The sequence below is a fragment of the Neolamprologus multifasciatus genome, chromosome 19 (assembly GCF_963576455.1).
Source record: "Neolamprologus multifasciatus chromosome 19, fNeoMul1.2, whole genome shotgun sequence".
Lineage (NCBI taxonomy): Eukaryota > Metazoa > Chordata > Actinopteri > Cichliformes > Cichlidae > Neolamprologus > Neolamprologus multifasciatus.
The window spans coordinates 12,681,718-12,703,386 of record NC_140457.1 but is presented as its reverse complement, the minus strand read 5'-3'; the positions used below and the strand labels follow the sequence as shown (position 1 = coordinate 12,703,386).

Sequence of the window (21,669 nt, the reverse complement as noted above, 5' to 3'; positions counted from 1 at the left end):
GGCTGAGTGAGCCCTGTTCTTCTTCATGTACTCAGTCAACGATGTTACTCAGATTGACTATCAGAGAGCTAAATGTGTGTGTGTTTCTTTTCTTTTTGCATGGATGCATCATGTGCGTGTTGTGTCTGCACATCTCTGTGACCCATTCTGTTTCCTGATGCCTGGCGTTACAGGTGATGAGTTTACGGAGATGCATCAGGGTGCACTGGATAATCTGCATGGAGCTTTAAAGATCCACCCTCCCCCTTTTCTCCCCGGTGTGCTTTTTGTTAAAGGAGATGTGTTAAAATGTAACTTTATAAGAGCATCATAAAGAAAACTAGAAAAAAAGGCAAAAAGAGAAACTCTCACATGAAAAGTGCCAAACCAAACTGACATTCTCAGAACCAAAAGTTCTCTTTCATCTTACCAGCTTGGCAATGATTATCTAAGTGTATTAACCTCGTAGGCAAGGCAGACAGCTTCCTTTCAGCCAGAGTTATTCTACACTTGATGAGAGTCTTAAAAGGATTGTTGCGTCGTATCAATGGCATGCGTGAAGCCCCTGCCGCTGGATGTTTCTCCACATCAGACGAGGAAATTTCGAGGGTTCATAGATGACCTTTTACCATAAGCATTTGGGGGATAAACGCAAAGAAGTGTTTTTATATGACGATGGCAATTGAAAATTGAGCTTCGGAGCATCAAACTTGAGTCAACATCATATACTAGTTGGGGCTGAGGATGTGCAGACTGGATGGAATATATCTAAATATCCCATATTTATATACATCAAAGTCCTTGGGGTGTGGCTGGGTCATGTGTTTTTTTGCTGTGATGCTTCATGCTAGCAGTGTCAAACTTTTGAGTCCTCTGTGTACCAGCATGATAGACACCTCAGTCACTTACAACAGGGTCTCTACCAGATGAGTGAGCTTTGGAACTCGCTTACTTGTACATTACATTTCTCTACAGTTGATATAATAGAGGGTATGAAAAAGATGAGAAGGGTGAAGTGTGAGCTGAGCAGGGAGGTGCAGAAGTGAGAGAAGATATTTAAGGTTTTGCACTGATCAGAAACCTTTTGCGTTTTTATGGACTTCTGGTTTTCGTGGTCAGTACTCTCATCCAAGTTCTCGAAGAGTGCTCCATCCAGGTTTTTGTGACACTTGGAGGATACAAAGTCCACACCCCTGCCATTTCTGTATTCATCTGTGTCACACACTATTGTCATCTCAATCCCACTCATCTGTTTCCCTGTTAAGGATGTGCATGGATTTATGCTCCGAACTGAAACGTTTCCTGTATGTAAGTTGTGTTTGTGTGGAGCGTGTCGATGATGAGAACCCCGCTGCCGTCAAAAACCTTGTTGCTCTGTATGATGCGTTTGGTGTCTGGCGTCCTACTTCTTTACTTCTCCGTATTTCATCTCCCTCTCTCTCCTCCACCTCCCTTTCCTTTCCTCTCTTGGATTTTACATCACGCTGCATTTGCCCTTCAGTCTCTCGGCACGGGATTGCTTCCCAGAGCGCTTGCCGTCGATGTTGAGGCTCATGTTCCTCTTCTTGTCCAGGTTGAGCAGCTCTTGAAAGAGCTCGGTTACGTTGTGGTTGGTCTTAGCTGATGTCTCCATGAAGGCGCACTTCCACTGGTTGGCCTGGGCCTCTCCGTCCTTGGTTTCCACCTCTCGCTGGGTCTCATCACTTTTATTTCCCACAAGCATGATTGGGATAGCCTCAACATTGCCCTTTATAGCCAGGACCTGCAAAGGCAAGCAAATGGATTTGATTTGTTATTTTCTGGGAATTTTGCCTGTAGTTTTAGCACCCAAAGAGAATACATCATTACAAATGAAAGCGTTTGTGGTTTAGACATCACCAGTGACAAAGTTGAGGAACTAATGCAATACAGATTACCCAGACAGCATCATTATTTTTGCTCTTTATATTTAGTACAATGTAGGAAAAAAAATCATCAGCACGTTTCAGTATAAAAGCCCAGCGCGATTAAGCAAGCTCAGCCATCCAAAGACACACAAACACTCCTCACCTGTTGGTAAATGGGTTTGAGCTCCTCCAGGGACTGTCTACTTGTGATCGAGTAGACCAGGATGAAGGCGTGGCCTTTAGAGATGGAAAGGCGCTGCATGGCAGGGAACTGGTGACTGCCTGTTGTGTCTGTGATCTGGAGGGTGCACACGCTCTTGTCACAGCTGATCACCTGGCGATAGGTGTCCTCCACCGTGGGGATGTAGGTGTCCCTGAATGTGCCTTTCACAAAGCGCAGAACCAGGGAGCTCTTCCCCACTCCCCCAGCACCGAACACCACCACACGATAGTCGTTGCTCTGTTCTGGCATTCTGTCCCCTCGGGTTTAAGATAGTCTTACACCTATGAGATTAGGAAAGGGAACATGAGAAGATAAGATTCTAACAGAAAATCTGGAGCTTTTGTTTAATGAATCAGAACAGGAGGAGTATATGCTGGCAGAACTTAACCTCAGGCCAGTGGGTTTTAAAACACTCCATCTTTCGTGGTCTGACTATGAGCCAGAATACAAATTAGAGAAGATGAGTTTGGTGATGATCCAAGTGTTTCACCTCATGCAGACATTTCCCTAATCAATACCCTTCGCATAGTCACGGTTCTTCAGTTTCAGCCCCAAAAACAATCCCGCATTTTCTAATTAATCATCAAGCCAACATAGAAGCCTCAAAGAACAAAACACTGCGCATGGCTAACACCGATCACTGTGCCTTCCACTAATATGGATCCAAACAGAGTGAGTCAGAGCAACTAAAGCCACCGTAGGGTCTACCTTACAAATTAAGCAGCTCAAGGCAACTGTTGTTGTGATTTGGTGCTGTACAAATACAAGTGAATTGAATTAAAAGTAAAAAGATGAAAACCAGTTGTGTGTGAAGGGTAAACACAGAAATCTATTTGAGAAAATAGATGGACTATTGGATTTGAATTCACCAGCTGGCTAAACACATCACAAAGGCATACTGATTCACGCCAAACTGGCTTCAGCGTTACACCTGTCAGTGTTACATTTGCAGCTTTGCTGCTGCAAGTGGCCAGTGCTTGTTAGGATGGTTTAATGGTATTACAAATTTGAAAAGAGTCCAGGTTTAGTGTTTGCTTTACAAAACAACACAAAGCTCAGGGCTTTAAAGAAAGTGTTGCATTGCATAATTCACAGCAGATTTCATCCTCGGTCATCAAACTAAAAATGCTAAATCCACACTGTGTGACATCAGATTATATATATCAGGTAATAAAGATAACATGTAAATGAACACAACTAACTGAAAAAGCCCAGTTTGTAGACAGCAGCAGCACAGCACAGTGAAAGACTCTACAATTAATCACTCCTAACATTACCTGCTGCAGCTCATGCATATGCATCTAAACAATGTCTTCGCACAGAATCTACTGCTATCTTTGTGAGGGCTTGTGCTGTCTGCACATGATTGCACATCGTATCTGTTGCATTATTTATCCGCTTTGGTGCTAAACGTGCTTTAATGTTCCGTAATAAGATCTTCTATCAGCTGTGATCATGCTGCTCTCTAAGCTGCAGTCATAATGAAAACAGTAAATCGACATCAATACCATATGGAATAAGTGGATTTCTGTCATGCTTGCACTGCAGGAACCCACTATTGATGGCAGGGTGCCTGTAATTGCTTTGCTGGGTTCTAGATAATATCAGTCCAGGAGTTTGAAATAAATGAGGATTTGGGGAGTGCCTCTTGAATTTTATAGACCGTCTCTCAGCTGTAAGCATGTGTGATGTATAAGACTGCTTCATATCTTGCTGAGCACACCACCACAGTTTAATTTTCAGGTGAGCCTGTGGCTACTGTTTTACTCGGGTCTGGAAGAAGCAGAAAATCTTCCCTGATGGCTCTCTTGATACTTCAGAAGGGTGATAAACTTGAAACTGCATTTTTTAGATAGAGGGGTGTATGACTGAAGTTTAACCTCTTGGGACTTCAAGCCTGTCGTATTTCTCTTTCAGACCGTGGCTGCGGTAATGAAAACATGTGCAGTGAGGGTCATGTTAACCTTTACAACTCTTAAGTGCAACATAACTACAAGGCGCTGCTGTAAGATTGCCAGAAACAATAGTCGTCTACAGTGCCTTACTCTTAGCTTTAATGAGGCAGTCAGTGATGAAAAAAAAGGTAACAAATTGCCATGTAGCTGTCAAAGCTGCACAGTGATTTTTGCTTAACCTGCTTAATTACAGACACACACATAAGCAGGAATGATGCCTCAACATAGTTTAAAAGGCCAATTTCTAAGTGAATTTATTTTGGCCTTCTTGGATGTAATTCGGCATCTAGAGAGGATTAATTGTTTATTACAGTTAATTCTTGAGACAATGCTGCCGTCTTTAAAGCTGCTACGGTTTATATTTCTCCTACTGGTGGTTAAAATGGCTGTTTATACAACACACAACTCTGCAGTCCATCTCAGATCTGCAAAGCATTTTAGCATCTTCATCTATCTTCTAACTCATTATGTAAAACTGGCATGAGTGTTGCAGTACAGTCTGGCTTCCCGCTCTAATCTGTGCAGTATGCGGTGGCAGCAGGCACCAAATGGCAGACTGACAATGTTCGCACCTATCTGGTGAACACAGTGGAGCATTTAGCTCCTGGGGGAATCTGATATTTCCCTCTGGAGCTTTTAGAGACCAAAACAAAAACAGTGTAAATATTTGACTTGCATTTGGCTTTGCTTTGTTTCCATTTTGTTTTGCTGCCTCCAAAAGGCCCGAAACAGAAAACGCCCCAGAAACAAGCCAACGGTTTAACTCAAACACGTTACATAGAGCTAATCTCACAGTGCGTCGGAAATGCCATTTAAATACAGAACCAAGGAGTCATCTGCAAACTGTGGAATGATAATCAAAGTATACAGTTTGGTTAGTGCAGCAGTGTTTCTAGAGCTCAGCAACGTGAAGAGTATAGTATTATTATTACAGGGAGAAAATATGGTGACTGCTGCAAAAATAGGACCTAAGTTACTAGTTTCTGGTAATAAACCAGATCTAGTTTTAATGAAATACTGTAGCAAACACCATCACAAAAATCTACAAAGATCCACACTCAGCCACCAACCTAGACAAAGCCACACAGACTGGTATGATGTCTTCTTGATTTGAAGCTGATATATCAGTGCATCTGATACATGCATGCTCTGATAAACTCTTAAATATTCTCTTTACTTATCCGCAACTTAAGTCTTTCTTTGAGCTGCTACCTAAACTTCCTCTTGCTGCTCTGTCACTCCCCAGGTCTCCATGGTGTTTGATCAATAAACTAAAGCCGCTCTGGTTTTAATCGATGGGGCCCTGTCTCTGTGGGCCCCGTCAGTCTGTTGTCCTGCCGCGGTTGGTGTCTGTTTGGTTTCTTTGGATGTGGATTTTAGCTCTGTGACAAAGATCCTGCTCATCAAAACCTCCCCCACTTTTCACCTGAGCTATAATTAGCTCTCTCCCTCCCTCTGTCAGCAACTATAACTGCACACACAGGTGCAACCTCACAGTGGCACACATACTGTACTTCCGCTCCTTCACCATTTGTCCTTGATACCAGGCTTTTGAGATTTATGACACTCTTCCCAAACGCAAGCAGTCTCTCTCCTTTCCCCCGTCCTCTTCTCTGGTTTTATTTGAAATGAGAGGACTGCAGTTCTTTAATGAATTAATGGTATACTATAAATGCATCTGCATCAGTGCAGCCAAACTCCATTAGCAGATAGCATTTGGCACAGACCAAGGAGGCCTCTGCTCTTCTCCGCCAGAAAATAGCTGCAACGCAGCCTTCTCCACTCGTTTATTTCACAGAGCGAGCAAGGAAATGTCACCTTTAACAAAAATATGCACATAATTTCCCTCAAGAGAGCCACTTATGCAGCGGCACAAAGGAAGCGCATTAACCAACATCAAACACAATGCCATTCAACAGATCAAGAGCGTGATTAAATAGACACCCACAAAGCGGTCCCATGGTATCTTGTAGAGAAAGGATTTTAATCAGGCTGTGCATAGTGGAATGCTGAGAATACACCGCTATTTGGCAATGAGTGTTTTACAGGATCAACAGATTATCAGCCTGAAATATTTTGTCTTTTTCTGGCCACAGTGAAACCTACACAAAGTTTCTTAAGCTGTCAGCCTGTCAGTTGCTGTATGAATGTGTGTGTGCGTCATGTGTGTCTGCCTCTGTGCAGTGAAGCAGAAGATTCCCTGTTCTCGGTGCACACATCAGCTCAGGTCTTTTCAAAAGTGTGTATGTATGTGTGTGTTTTGCCACGGGATGTAATCTGTGCTCTTGGCGAGGCAATTTTTAGACACGGGTGTTTTCATTAGGTTTGAGCAGACAGTAGAGGTTCGATATAAATTTTGATTCAGTCTCACACATTCAGGCACGCTGTTGCTGCTTCTGCTTCGCCACACTCACACCTGCTAAAACACACACACGGAAAGCCTGCAGAATGTGTTTATCTTAGAGTCTCTGTTGGATTTCATTTACAGCTCTTGAATGTGAAAACTCATCTCCATAAGTTTCCTAAAAAAAGACTGACGAAGCTGCATATTTTTGTCACCTTTATTGTCCGTGTGTGCGTCTGTTGGAGTATGATGACGCACAGACAGGGCATCCATAGAAGTTAAAATATTATGTGTGGTGCTTTGCACAGAATTAAGAATATGCAGTTTTCTCTATTTACTTTCTGGATTATTATCCCTGATACAGCTACTGTCCTTCCAGTGAATCCAAACACTGATTCTTCTGATTCTGTTGGATGAAAAAAGGCCACTTTAGTTAGATGACGGTGCATTTTTGAAGCTAGGAGACTAGGTTGGAGAATTCTGATATTGGCTGTTGAGAGGTAGATGAAAATAACAATACCTTTCTCAGGGTAAGCTACAGCCAGCAGCCAGTTTGCTCAGCACAAAGACTGAAAATGAGAGAAGACAGTTAGCCTGACTCCATCTAAGTTTGGAGAGTTATTCGGCCAAGCCAAGAAAAAAAAGGCTTACGTAGTTTTTGTACAATTGACGCAAACATAGTAAATTTTGTGACCTCCGGCAAAAGCCAGGCTAGCAGTTTCTCTCTGCTTGTTGGCTTTGTCTTAAATGAACTGCCTCCTGGCTCCAGCTTTATATTCAATGGACACTTATAAGTTTGGCATTAATGTTCCCATCTAGTTCTTGTCAGGAAAGCAAGTAAGTAGTTCCCCGTATGAAAGTATGTGGTTGTAAAAAACTTTTACTGTCCAAGTGAAAATTTGTTTTAACCCCGTAATGCCTGAACCATGAAATAATTGCCAGAAGATTCTGTTTGACCCCCCCCCCCCAAAAAAAAAACAACAAAAAAACAAAACCAAGTTATTGAACAGTTATTGAACTGTCTAATATATATGTTGCTTTTAATTTGTGTTGATGTCCTTACATCTGGCACTTTGTGTAATTTATTGCTTAAAACATTATTGTGCAATTTATGAATATTTAAGGGGGGAAAAAAACTCACAAAAACTCATGTATCACAAATGATACAGATGGTAATTGATAAAGTTCAGTTTAGACTCAATGTAAATGATTTATGTATGACTACAGGTATCACCCCTGTCAGTCTATACTGTGACTGGGCAGACGGCACCGTTCGTGCATGGAGCGTGTGTGCTACACTGTCCAAGAGATTGAACGCCCTGTGGTCTTGGCTTAGTAGCTAATCATTGAGCTTAACCTCCTCTGTGCTTGTGGCCAGCTCTGCATTGACCCAATTCCCAGGACTTAAGTTACCAGCAGTCTCTGTATAAGACTACACGTACCCTGAGGCCCTCTGATATCCCTGGAGCATCTCTTTGATTCAGTGTGAACTGACACTAACATAGAGCCATGGGAACATCAGCTCAGCCACAAAACTGTAAAGGTCTGCCTGTGTGTAGCTCAAAAAGGACTCGTCAGAGCACCCAAATTTCTCACCCTGGCATAAGTTCATCAAGGTGGTGTGCACTGTACAGACCTAATCTGAGTGAGTAGGAAAGGAAAAAAAATGCTCAGATGCTTTATTACTGACCAACATGACTACTTTAACTATCCAAAGTCAGAATATCATTAGAAGAGGTCATTAAAATAACCCCCGATTTCACACAAACAAATAATGAAAAATATTTTTTCAGAAGTTTTAAGAAAACACATATACATTTACAAGGTCTGGATTATTGCACATAGCAGTTTTATGGTGATAGCCTCACACATAAGCCAAAGAGCTTTGCATTTTGAGAGATGATAAGCATTCATTTAAGCTGCCATACTACTATGACTGATTTGGTAATGGTTGTGATTAACATAAACACCGCTCAACCTGCACTTTCTCCTTAATATATCTAAATGTGCACTTTTAATAAGAATTTAAGAGGAAAATGTTTCCCTCTCAGGGTGATTCATTCCTGAGCTGTAACCAGCCTTTGTAGTCTTAATCATGCTGTTGCTATGCAGCACTTTTACACAGGACAGTGTGTAACATTTCTGTGTAATTAGTCTTTGAGTGTTTACTTGTGCTGAGTATTAGTGTGACCGGGGGAACCCATGGATTGCTCCGTCTGGCCTCTTTGTAAAACCCTGTTAATACATCAGCCTGGCAATCTGGGAGACACACAGACACCTGGCTAATTGCACAGCAATTCAGCCGGGGAAAAGTAAAGAAACTGAGATTCGGACTCTATGACAAAACACTTAAGCTCGTTTTCAAAGCTGCCATAATGTGCACAGGTTTATTTTTTTTCAAGAAACACTATTTTTAGACACAGTAAAGGCCCTGACCTGACTGAAGCACTAACTGCAGACCGGTGGAGTGTGCTGCAGAATCCTGCCTGCAGTGACAGATGGTGACAGGGTTGGTAGTTTTGGATTGGCTCCATGGTTTCTACTGGCAAGATCAACCGAACATAGTTTTTTTCCCCCTTTTCTTTCTCTTTTTTATAAGTAGTCGATCCAGGTTTGATAACAACGCAGATGGTTAAAGGAGGAAACAACACAGGCCTTCCAGTCCAGACTGCTTGTGATGCTGACATGACACAGTTGAGATTATAAGAAACTGACCTTTAACTTTTCCTCATCTAAAACCTAAAATTGTAGAAAAATATACGTCTTCTTAGGAGCGTTGAAGAATAGCATTGAAAGGCTGATATGTGAGAAAAAAGTGTAATCAAAATATTGGTTATACTACAGGTTGCAGTGAGCTTAAATGACCATGACAGCTATTCTGGGCCATGATTAGTTATTCACAAGACTCAGGCAGTTCTGCTTAATGATACTAATAAGTAAGACTATATAAATCTTTTAGCTGAGCTTATGCTTTCAGAAGAGCGAAAATGCTTTAGCATTGATTTTTTTCCAATATTAAAGAAGACACTATGCCATATATAGTTCAGAGGTACTCAGCGGGGATGGTGCATTTGACCAGACTTGTGCTGTCAAAGCAACAGACAGACTATAAATGAGCAGGTGAAGATAAAGCCTCTGCTGCCACGTTTTCTTTCATCATATTGCGCTTGCTGATTTCTCAATGAAGTTTCAAATTTTATATTTTATAGATTTTTTCTAGTTTCATGTAATGACCATTTCATAAAATGGTAAATTTAAGACACCACAGATGGGTTCAAATGTGATGAAAAAGATGCCTAAAATGATTCCTAATTGATCTTTTAATTAGTCGTAAACTGATCACTGAGCATAGTTATGCTTTCTGAAAAACTAGTTCAAATTCTCACTGTTTCATTCACTGACAAATGGCAGTCGTCCAGCACACAGCAACCACACACAGGCTCCAGTCCATGGATGAAACATTACACAATAGTAGTAGAGAGGGGTTTTTTTTCTGAATAAACTTTCTTTATTCAGATTTTATCAGCTAACAACCTTCCTGCCATCCAGTTGTTTCTGGATCTTTTAGGTTTTTATGGATTTTTTTTTCACATTAGACTTCTGCTATTACTGGTCCTTTATCATCATCATCACCACTGAGTATCCACTCCCATACTCATCTCAAACATCATCACCTTCATAAACTCGCTTTGGTTTTGCTTGTTACCACTGAATCACTTCTTTGTCCTGTTTCAGCAGAGAGACATGTTCTTATGCAACTGAACCGTGGCCATTCAAGAGAGACAGACAGGCAGCCAGACAGGCAGGACACTCCCCCTACATGTCCACTTTTCCTCCAATGCTTTAATGCAGTCTGCATCTCTAACTACTCTCAACCACACACTTTAAAGCTTACTCACAGGATTTACTGCCATACATCTCTGCTCTCCTCTCCATCTCTCTCTCCCTCTCTCTCTCTCTCTCACACACACACACACACATACAATCATGACTGGCAGTGTTAAACCCATACAGGAAGTTCACATATATGCGTGCGAGCACGCACACACGCGCCGGCGCACGGGGGACGTAAATGATTCACAGCTCCTTTACATTTCACGGTGGATCTCCTTTCCAGTCTTGAAACCCACAACTAAGATCACAGATCGAGGGGGAGCACGAATGCAGATGGAGGATTAACTGTAGCATTTGCCACAGAAATCGAGCTTTATTCGTCACGCTGGCGTCATTATTAGTGTATGTGCATTAATGTTAACGTGCATTCTCCGCCTCGATTGTAGTCAGGAAGCGGTGGCGGGAGAGGGCTTGCCGTGGTTCCGCAGATTTGTGCGCAACGCCATTACAGACCACCCTACTCTGCGTGGTTCATTCATAAATACCGGAGGATCGCCATCTCGCAGTGCTGCCATCATTTCGCAGTCGCAGCGAGCCCCCTCCTCCCAACCCTCTTCCTCTCACCTCCCTTACTCCTCAAAGCAATATGACAACCCCAATACCTTCATATATTTGCCCCCCCCCCCCCCCCCCCCTCCATCTCCCTCTCCTACTTACTGCCAATATGGCTGTACGAGGATACAGGCAGTAGTTTGCAACTGACACGACCGAGGTTAGCGAGCAGAAATGTAACTTGTGATACGACAGCGGCGAGATGGATGCAGAAAGTGAGATTTGCTGTCCCGGGTTGGCCGTGAGCAGCAGGAATCGTGTGCGCATAACAACCAGCCAGCCAGAAGGACCGCGGTTACGCCACTGAATACCAACATCTGATCTCTATGTAAGATGTGGAGGCTGAGGAGCATCTCGATACCTGATCGTGAAGAACGGCTCCGCTTCTGGCTCGTCCTTGGTTCGGAAGGATGAAAGACAAACGCCGAAAGCGTCTTAGAGCATTTTACTCGTTTCATGTAGAGCTCATGTCGTCCGATTCCCAACACCACCACAGCAGACTCTCTCTCTCCCTCTCTCTCTCTATTTCTTTCTCTGTCAGTCTCTCCCTCTCTCTTTCTCGCACATAGGACGTGGGAGGTGCTATGCTCTCTCCCTTTCCTATCCACACTTGATTTTCTTTCGGTTCATACACTTCCTAGTGGTTGGATGCCAGCAAAATAAGTTATTTTAAAACGTCTTCCTCTTAAAAAATATTCTGCGAAGGCTGGATGTGTGGGAATTTGATTAAATGTAATCAACCACCTGCCCCCCCAAATGAAAAGAAATTGCACTGAAATATATGAATAAAGAATATATCACTGCATAGAGATACATATGGATCGATACATATAATATATTTTTAATAGCTGGAGGCAGAATCATTGGTGACCACTAAGCAACAAATCATATTTAAGTTAATGGGTGAAATGCAATTTATGGTCAAAAATAGAAACCAACAAGGGCCCCATTTCTTTCAAAACGTCTCAGCCACAGACAAATATATTGTAGCCTTCAGACATCCCCAGGGCCATGGCAGACTTGTGGCATTTCCCGTTGACTTGGGGCCGCATAAATGAAAAGCTGCAGACTGCTGAAGTCCTGAGATGGAAATTGCAAGATGAAAAATGTCAGACTCGTTGGATTTATTAGGCCAGTGTTTTCATTTAATATTCGGCTGGCATCAACACAAAGAATCCTTAACATAAGCTAACATTTAACATAAGCTATGCAACGATTACATCCAAATCAGTCCTGCATCACTTAGAGCAAAGGTATGTGAAGCTGGCATATTAAGTCAGTGATGTTATAGAGCTAGCTGCAATGGAATCAAATATATTTAAAGTGACACGGAAAGATTTTAATGAAAAAGAAAATCCCGTGTTCGATCCCGTTTCAGCACCACGGACAGAGACCCCTTTGTGTTTCAGCACCGTGGAGAGCGCCGGGAACGTATGAATGCAGTAGACTGGTGTGTATAATACAAAGCTAACCAGAGCGTGGAGAATGGAAAAATGAATGACGTGATGACAAACACGCATCGATATAACAGTAAGTCTAAATAAATCATCAACCCATGTCAATATCCGCTTGACAGTGTCAGGTAACATCACAGCTAAGTGTGAATAAACATCTACTTCACGGTAATATAGGTCCAAGGCCAAGTCAGACCAAGCCTTGTTTTGAGCTGTGGTGTCTGTACGTGACGGTCTCGCTGTATGACTCACCAACTCTATCTGCAGGGTCTTGTCTTTGTCTCCCTCTGTCGGTAAGAAGTGGAACTACAGATGCTTTGGGAGAGCGGGGAGAAGCAGATCCATACGTGCGTGGTTCTTTCAAGCAGCATCAATTGAGGAGAGGAGATAATGAGGAAAACACCAGGGAGGAGGTGGTTTAAACAGAAGACAAGACCAAACCAAAAAACTAAAACAAGACTTCAAAATAGTCAGACCTGCCTACAAGTGTGTGAAGATGTTGACATGTATGGCACATTTTCATTAGTACTTTCTACCTGTATGCAGCAATGCAAACAGGAGTAAGTTAGTATAGCAGTAAGCGAAAGCTTTAACCTTCTAGTGGAGCTACGTGACAAATAATTCACATTTATGAATTTTTTGCGAAAACACAAAGGTGGTTGAGAAAGATTTGTGAATATACAACACATGCTTTGTCTCCTTCCGTTTAGCTCTTCTTCCACTGTCCTAAGCCATTACAGCCCTCACACTCAATAAAAAGCCTTTTCTCAAACCACACAGCAACAAAGTGCAATAACTGGTGTCTGGGTCCCATTTCTGTTAAATCAATAACCCATCGGCTGAGGGACTACACAACAACAAAACACCCAGCAGGCACATCTTCACAGGAGCCATTTCCAGATGGGTTCCTTCCTTTCTCCCTGAGGTGGAGTGTGGCCACCGTACAGGCTCCATCCACCATTTCCAAAGAATTATATCCAGCGCACAATCACAAAGGAACTCCCATTCAGAGCTCCTCAAGCGTGAATAAAGAGGAAAACACAAATTAATGCGTGGGTGGTTGGGCTATCTGAAAGCTGGTAAATGTACTACAGGGGACAGGTCAAAAGATCAAGTAATAAAGAGACTGTGACAGTGATATTTTCCCTGCAACAAACCCAAAAATAAAAACATTAAATAACATTTCCTGTGACCTCTGGTCTGAAATTACACTATAAGTTATTATACACAAATGAGAAACTGGTAAACGTGTGTAAATCTTAGGTAGGAATACGCCAGTTTTAAAATTACTGCAGATAAAATTCTATATTTAAAAAAATTTATACTGCTGTAAAGACCAAAATCCTCACAGGGTACAGATCCAGAGGCACAATTTCCTCGATTCACTACCTCTGCTAAAAAATAAGTAAAAAATAAAAATCACTGTTGCGTGAATGTTGCAATCCAGAACAAATAAAATCCAATTTGGCATATGTGAAGTGATTGGAAAAGGGATTCTCAAAGAAACAGATAGTAAAGACAGACGCAGGGGTCCAGTTTTATTGCTTCATCATTAGAAGGTGATAAATTAAGACATCAAAAAACATAGAAGTCAAGTTAAAGACTGAGAACCTTCATAACAAGCTTTAAATTTTGCTTTGCACAAACAAAAATAAAGCTTGTAAAAGCAAGAAGACACCAATGACCCAAGTGTTCCAGTTTTGATTGTCAATTTAAAAAAAAAAGAGAAAAAAAGAACACATCTTAGGGTAACCTGCTTTTATAACTATACTGTTATTCAACCTTGGTTTTCTGTCACTAGTGGCTCAGTTAGACAACACTGCCGACATGCCCACTACTTAGAGTACTTGCAGGTATAAAACTGTATTTTTCTTTTATGTTAACATATTTTGTCACACTAAAACAAACTAACAAAAAGAAAAGCTCACAAAACAGGTCACAGTTTCACCGATTGCCTTAGCAGTACCAACAGGAGCAAACTGATGTAGAAGTAAAAACGGCTTTATTTATTTTAGAAGTGTGACACTTCCATGATGTGAAGAGAGGATGGAAACCAGTCACCAGAGTGTCATAGAAGCAGGAGGAGGGCAATCCAAAAGTGAAATCACATATATTTCCTGTCACTCAGCTTTCCCATGTTTCTTACTGGTCCTTTTCGTGGTTGAGGGCCCGGTTAACAGCTGATGAAAAATACAGGGAAGGACAAAACAGAACAGAAAAAAACCCATAATATTTTATAGAAAATACATGAAAAATATAAGACTGCTGTATATGAGGATATATTCTGACAGTGTGAAACTGTGTGGTCATGCACAAGTTTGTCTTGTGTATTAATGTGTTGCTGCGATACATGCAGAGTATAAACGTGGCTGTACTTGCATGTACACTGTGAAGGGCTCACCCTCCTTTGTGACGGTCTCAGTTATGTTCTTAGCCTTGGCACTCAGATCGCTGACCATACTCTCCATGGTGGCCTGATGTTTCAGAAAAAATGGTCGGATCACGCGCTTGTACAGGATTTCGGAGCCGTTCCACGTTACTGGAGCCATACACCATATGAGGAACAAACACTGTAAAACGAGCAAATTTTCTGTTATAATAAAAGGGAGAGCTATACATTTTATAAATATAATATAATGAAATGATAATGAAGGGTTAGCTGCAGTCTTAGAAGTCCAATCAACAAATGTATACAGGGATTAAGGTTTTCAATATAAACATAGAGTTTTAATGAAGGTGAGCCAAAATCGTCATAACAATAAGACCACAGTGTTTCATCAGTATGGTGGCTTTTTGTTTCCATTATGTCATATTATTACTGTTATTATCTTTTTTGGTAAAAACATTTCTGCATAGTGCATTCTTTATTTAGCAGTTACGTAAAATATCCACAAGAGGGTGGTGTTGGCAAGCGCCACTGTAAAAGAAAAGCCATCTGCCCTTATGTAATTCAAGACAGTATGACTATCTAAGGCATGAAAGTGTGAGCAGACTTGGGCCAGTGTCAGCTGCATACAATGATAATGTACAAAATAACCACAAAAACCATATTAAAATGTCAGCCTACCTTGCCAGCATAGTAAAAGGGGAACCAGAAGAGGAAGATGTCAGAGAAGAACTCAACAACGCTGAAGAGTCCGTAAACAACCCAGTAGGTGAGCCACTGTGTGTCATCCTCCTTAATATTGCTCTCGATGGCCTTAATACTGAATGGAGAGGAGAACAAGAGACTGATGAGGTCACGACATCCATGGTACATTAACATTAAAAGTCTAAACTCTAAACCTGATATGATGATATTATGCGAATGTGACAATTAGCAGCACTGTACAACAAGAAATTCACGAAAGGAGAGGGTCAATATTCTGCAAAGCTACATGAACTATAGGGGGAAAAAAAAAAGAAAACGTGTAGAGACACTGTCTCAAATTGCCCTTTCCCAAACACAGAGCTGGAGATGAATTCACTACTGGAAGTAGCTTCATTTAGTCCAGAATGCTGCCAGAAGCAGAAGATACATATGATGACCACTTGAAAACCACAAATTCAACTATTATCTGTGCTTCTCTCCCATCAGTGCAAATCACTGCACATCAAGATAAAGACGGTTTAACTCCATCAGACATTTACGTTCTTACATGCAGCTCTGTTAGTTTCTACAAAAATCCGTGGCTGTGGTACAGGTCGTCTCATGGGGACATGCATGATGTGATTTGGTGAGCTGAAAGTTGGTCAACAGTATGAATATCAGAATTTATGCCAATATGTACACTGAATGAGTTACTGCCCACTGTAATCATCCCACACCAAAATTCTTCTATGTAAAAATAAATTCTTTAGCAAAGTTAGTCAAACTTATTTTCCAATGTAGCCTTTTTTTAGTAAAGCTTTTTCTTTTCCCGCATTATTGTCTTATTGAGCTTCAGTTACACAAAGAAACAATCCTGTAGAAAAGAAAATCAGATAGAAAAACCTAATTTTACAGCCAGTAAGAAGTAAAGAAATTACACTGCCCCATACATGCTTCAACATAGACACAGGCATGCAAGCAATGCATGTTTACACTGGTTTAATCAAACCTGCTTTTCATAATAACACTGAAAGAATAGGAAATGGTCAGCAATCTCTAAAAGTCTGTTAAATACAAGAGGCAAAATAGACTTCTGTCATGTTCTTTTTTTCATGTGACAGCAGGTAAAGCACTAGTCTTATCAAGGATATTTAATGATTAACAATGCAGCATGCCACTAAAACACATCAGTAACACAGATATAAACTGGTATTATCAGACTGACTACCTTGAAAAAGCCATAATTAGTATTAGTAATAGCAGTCTTGGGTTGGGTTGACATTGAACTTTGGATATTAGAGTGGACATTTTTTTGAACAGATGTCATACATACGAGAAATATGCTGGATACACAAATCCAATCAAGTTGCAGAGTAGTGAGGCTCCATATCCAAACAGAAGATATATCGCAACAAAACTCAGGAAACCTGCAGAGAGAGAAACACGAGAGGCGGCAGTGAGCTGAGAGCAGACGGCGCGACAGGGAGGGGAGTGTGAGGTTATCCAGTTACTTTACAAACACTTCTAATGTCAAGCTACATTACTGTGTCTCTCACAGCAGGATATGAGGAAAACACAGTACCAGGATCAGGAGGAGCACTGAACACACACCAAACACTGATATTAATGCAGCCAAAACAAGAGTTGATTTTTTAAAAATACATTTCAAAGCTCATTAAGCCACAGGAAAGTATAAACTTCAAGCCTACACACCTCAGGCATGATCGACTCCACAAACACCACAGGTTTTATGCAACTTAAAATAATATGTTTATGATAGTGTGTAGTATGTGAAAATATAATTCAATCAGTATCTTAAAAACATGACTTCCCAATTCAGTGTGTATACTTTGACTTTGAGTGGAAATGACTCAAGTTCCTTATTTATTGACTGGCACGAAATTACTCTCTGTCATGCTAAAAAGTAAATATGATATATGGATAATATAATATGGTCTAGAACACAGCATTAAGGCATGATATAGCCATGAATAAAGATAATAAACATGTAACTGAAAAAACAGAAATACTACAGAACTGCCAACTGGTAACTTTGAATTCAATTAACAAACAACAGATACACACTACAGTTTAGCATGCAAAGGTTTACCTACCAATTTCTGTCACATACTCAAGATTTTCCCAATAATATTTCTTCAGCTTTTTTAACACTGAGTTTTAAATAACATCTCATCAAAATTTCGTAGGAACTCTATTCATGTAAACCTGAAAAAACAAGCCAAGTGGGCTCATCTCTCATCCCTGCAACATATTTATATGTACAATTGCAATATTTTTAATCATAAAAATATTTGCTACCACAAAATTGTCAAGAAAACAAATGAGAAATATTGGGACACTGCTTGTAGCCCAGTTACTGCTTACTAAATACATTAATATTTTCCCTGCTACGGATCTCTGCGGGGATGAACGGGTGGTAGCTTTCAGAGGCAGGTGGAGTTTCAAGCAATGCAGAGTTGGTTAACACACAGAGAGTCAGTATAAAATGTAACTAAGCTGACTCCGTTGCGAGTTGATGTAAAACAGAACAAAAACAAACATTGTGTAATCTCCAAGGTACTGTAGATGTCAGTACTTCAATATACTATTAAAATTTATGCAAAACTCAACTGTTCATTTAAATTCAGCTAATATAAAAGGTCACACATTATCAAAAGCACTAAAAGCATATGATCCTGTTGTAACCATTGCCTGCTCTTTACATCTCATTTGTTTGTCACAGCTCATATACAAATATCTGTGCTGATCCCAGCCAATCCAGCTCACGCCCTCTCTCTCTCTCCCTCCCTAATGAAGACCAAACTGGAAGAACCGGTTGACAGCGAAGACCCCAGGCTAGGTTACAGACAATGGCCAGTGTAAATAAACACACCAGCTGCAGCACAAAGCACTAACAGCATATGGTAATTTTCAAACCAATGTGCCAGCAATAAACAAAATGCTTTTTCCCCCCCCACTAGATTTTGACAGCTTAGATAGAGTCATTACTTCATAACCCTGAAATGTAGTAGTTAAGAAACTGGATAAATAATGAAACCACAACTGCTTGATTTTTATTATAGCAGTAAATAATAGGACAAAGAAACTCATGGAGTTCTCTTGGACAATGACTGTGTATCTATATTCATTAACATCTTTGTTGTGGAACAACTGAAAATGTGCACAGAAGTCATTACATAGATGTGTGATCTTGTGATGAATGACTCAAAAGTATTTTTTACATAATTTTTGAAGGTCAGCTAAAAATCCAGTTTGACTTAATTTCAAATGATGACAAAGACCCATTGTTATGAGTACAGTGGGTGAGGGGTGGAAGTTGACTTTAAAAATGTGACGTTTATGCACAACTACTAACACCCAGTCAACTGGCTGCACACAGCTGACTTGAGGCATCTCTACTCCAGTCAGCACATTAGCATTCACACTTCAGAGTGTTGCAGGAGTCAGCATGAACTTGAGATGTCTCTCAGCTAAACTGCAGACAGTTGCGAAGCTTGGTTCTTGAACTAGCTCAGATCAAAGTGAAGTCCAGTACATTATAGTGAGCAATCAGAAAAGAATTTATTGTACTCAAATGTTTTTCAGTGTACAACACATTTTTACCCCAAAATGTGGACGTAATATCAAGTAAGTATTATAATGGCACTTACAAATTGGCCAGACGCTAAGCAGATATTTCTGCAAACAGGATAGGGCATGGTATAATTTGGCTGCTCTGTGTGGTTCTACTAATTAATTATAGGGTAGAGACAGGTAGAAGTGTTTACATACAGTCCAGAGTATTTGTTTTGCAATTCAGTCTGCTGGAGGGTGTGGGAAAACAAAACATGGATGTACTTGCATGTAGATCTAAAACAGAAACACTGACTGACAGCAACTGTCTGTGCAAGCGGTTGTTTTATCAATCTTTTGAGAGCAACTGTGTAACTGGAATCATTCTGAAGTACTTGAGATAGACGGTGTTCAACATCAACTTGAGTACAAAATCGGCTTACTTATACTACTGGCTTTTTGCATATATATATATATATATATATAAGCCCATACAACAACAGCAGGCATGCCCAACATGGTTCTTACTAAGGCTGACTGCCACGTGTTTAATGGTTAACCACTTCCAGTAAAACCCAAAAAAGTCTACAAAAAAAACCCAACTTGTGCTTAATATCTCATTCGATTGCAATGTTTGGCTTTTCTATGCTACACGTGTGTATAGATCTGAAATTTTGTGTCTAATTTTTTTTTTTTACATTAATGAAAAAGTATGACATGTTTTATTTTGTGTATACACATATATAAAAGCCATAGTTCTTTTGAAGGATCCTTCCCAAAATATGTAGTATTTGTTACATAAAAATAAATCTGCTGATGAAATATTGGTGATAGAGATTTTTAAACCTTCAATTATCAACATTAGTCACCAAATGTACTTTTTTAAAGTCATCTTTGCATTTTTACTTGTTAGAACTTCTTATCTTTGCCTGTATTCAGGTTTTAGTATGTAGTATTCAAACAATGCACTTCACATACAGTACTAAAGATTCTCATCCTTTGCGACCTTGAAATTGGTTATCCTGAAGGCATGCCATTGTTCTGCCATGAACAGACAACCGTTTTTGATCAATTGAGAGTAAAGACAGTGAGTTTGAATGTAGGTCACCCTGGTGTTTCCTGTAGCTGAGTGGCATCGTAAGCACAACCTTGCCTGAGGTGTCTGACATTTATAGACTTTAACTGTGCAAACTGACTACAAAGTAGCGTCAAAACAAAACTCCCAATAGCTAAGGAGTATGGGGCACCGTTTGCAATAAAGGAGTGGATCTGTTTGCAGCTGTATAACCAGTCATCCTAGAATCTCCCTCCATTTCTGACCCTGGATATTTCAGGACATGATAAAAATACCCCTGAGATCAGCTGGTGGTGGATCTCGAATATTAGAAGCAGTTCATTCAGCAGCAACGCTTCGAAATAGATTTGTGTGTGTACATATAGGTGTGTGTGTTTGTACTTTTAAACCAGGTCAAACGCAGTAGTGAAGCATTAGGGCCTGAGCTGGATGAACTTTGGTATTCTTGCATGAGAGAGAAATAAAATGAGCCAGCTAACAGAGAGAGGGAGGATATGAAACATCTACTACTCACGAACACTGCAACCACAACTGTGTGCCAGTTTCCGTTTGAGTGACAGCTTACCAGCTAAAAAGCTAACGTTGGCATACTTGTTTAACACGAAGATAGTGCCAAGTATTGGAGGAGAGGGGTAACTCCTAAGCAAAAGTTAATAAACACTTCCAGTGTTTTAAAGTACATTTGTGTAGCTAGCTGTTCGTTTATTCTCGTGAGCTGTTAACATACCCAAGGCGATATACTCTCTCTTCACTCCCGTTTTTTGCTCCAGTGTTGCCAACTGATCAGTCACAAAGTTCTTCTCATGGAGCAGAGTCACGAAGCGCTCCTTAAAGTGACTCATTTTCGGGCCTTCCCGAGCCTGCGACCGAAACAAAACCGTACAGAAGACCAAACAAATGTTACATGACCCCAAATTCGAGGAGTTTACAAGAAAACGGGCGGTTTACTTACTAACCTTTGCTTGATAACTTGCCCGAAAACTTGCCGCTGTGAGGGTGTCCGATGACTCCACCGGGCTGTGGTGGCAGAGGGGAGGAGCCTGGATGTGTCTGACCAATCACAAAGCTCGACTAACAAAAGCTGGCCGCTACAGTTGATGAAATAAACGGTTTGTGCTGCCCACGTTTGAAGAAGCTCAGTCATTTGGAGGTCCAGGAAACATTGCTAGTCTGTTGGGCCGCTATCATCCTTAAAATGCTTTAATTTCCCCACACATCCACTTCTGCAGTTACACCGGATGAATTTAATATTTGACTTACAAGGCTTGACTGTTTACTAAGTTTTATCAGTGTGTATCCATGCACACTAATAAACGTGGTAATTCTCGATCGTAGCGGCCTATGACTTTAACTGTTGTTTGGACAGTACACTTGTCCAGGCAGGTAAGAATTTTTAAGAAAAACCTGGGGAATCTGCATGAGGTGTTTACATTTCTATCAGAAAACGTCTCTCTGTTGCTAACCAGAATATACTAAAAAGCTGTATACATGTATAAAAAGTTCTTGCAGTGTAAGAAAGAGTAAGGCCAGTCACTGTCAGTGGTAGCAGTGAAGTTGCCCTTCAACTGAAAGTAAATACAAACACATTTTCTCAGAATAGGTTTTATTGAAACAAAAATAAACACATACTCTTGTGTCACCAGTGCACATTAAAGGAATGTTAA

At 40.6% G+C, this 21,669-nt stretch overlaps 2 protein-coding genes across 5 annotated transcripts; both read right to left on the bottom strand.

Moving 5' to 3' along the window:
• Positions 1–997: 997 nt before the first annotated feature.
• diras1b (DIRAS family, GTP-binding RAS-like 1b) lies at positions 998–11,377 on the bottom strand. Of its 2 annotated transcripts, XM_085142655.1 has the most exons (4): positions 6,908–7,344; positions 6,726–6,793; positions 2,029–2,369; positions 998–1,741 (listed from the first exon to the last, which is right to left on the bottom strand). In XM_085142655.1, the coding sequence occupies exons 3-4, from the start codon at positions 2,335–2,337 to the stop codon at positions 1,454–1,456; spliced, it is 597 nt and encodes a 198-aa protein (XP_084998781.1). In that variant the 5' UTR covers positions 2,338–2,369; positions 6,726–6,793; positions 6,908–7,344; the 3' UTR covers positions 998–1,453. The 2 variants fall into 2 exon arrangements, with proteins under 2 accessions (XP_084998781.1, XP_084998780.1); XM_085142654.1 differs by lacking the exons at positions 6,726–6,793; positions 6,908–7,344 and adding an exon at positions 11,195–11,377.
• Positions 11,378–13,804: 2,427 nt separating this feature from the next.
• Positions 13,805–21,097, bottom strand: LOC146496130 (receptor expression-enhancing protein 5). 3 transcript variants are annotated; one of them, XM_085142650.1, is made up of 6 exons: positions 20,958–21,058; positions 20,733–20,865; positions 16,691–16,784; positions 15,355–15,493; positions 14,667–14,857; positions 13,805–14,467 (listed from the first exon to the last, which is right to left on the bottom strand). In XM_085142650.1, the coding sequence occupies exons 2-6, from the start codon at positions 20,845–20,847 to the stop codon at positions 14,461–14,463; spliced, it is 546 nt and encodes a 181-aa protein (XP_084998776.1). In that variant the 5' UTR covers positions 20,848–20,865; positions 20,958–21,058; the 3' UTR covers positions 13,805–14,460. The 3 variants fall into 3 exon arrangements, with proteins under 3 accessions (XP_084998776.1, XP_084998775.1, XP_084998778.1); XM_085142649.1 differs by having other exon boundaries at positions 14,689–14,857; positions 20,958–21,051; XM_085142652.1 differs by having other exon boundaries at positions 14,006–14,467; positions 14,689–14,857; positions 20,962–21,097.
• Between the last annotated feature and the right edge of the window lie 572 nt (positions 21,098–21,669).

Coding starts and splice junctions, on each gene's coding strand:
- diras1b (XM_085142654.1), bottom strand. CDS start 2,337: ATGCCAGAACAGAGCAACGACTATCGTGTGGTGGTGTTCGGTGCTGGG. Junction 1,742..2,028: donor TCAAACCCATTTACCAACAG/GTGAGGAGTGTT, acceptor TTGCCTTTGCAG/GTCCTGGCTATAAAGGGCAA.
- LOC146496130 (XM_085142652.1), bottom strand. CDS start 20,847: ATGAGTCACTTTAAGGAGCGCTTCGTGACTCTGCTCCATGAGAAGAAC. Junction 15,494..16,690: donor GTGTATCCAGCATATTTCTC/GTATGTATGACA, acceptor CTCTCCATTCAG/TATTAAGGCCATCGAGAGCA. Junction 14,468..14,688: donor TGAGACCGTCACAAAGGAGG/GTGAGCCCTTCA, acceptor ATTTTTCATCAG/CTGTTAACCGGGCCCTCAAC.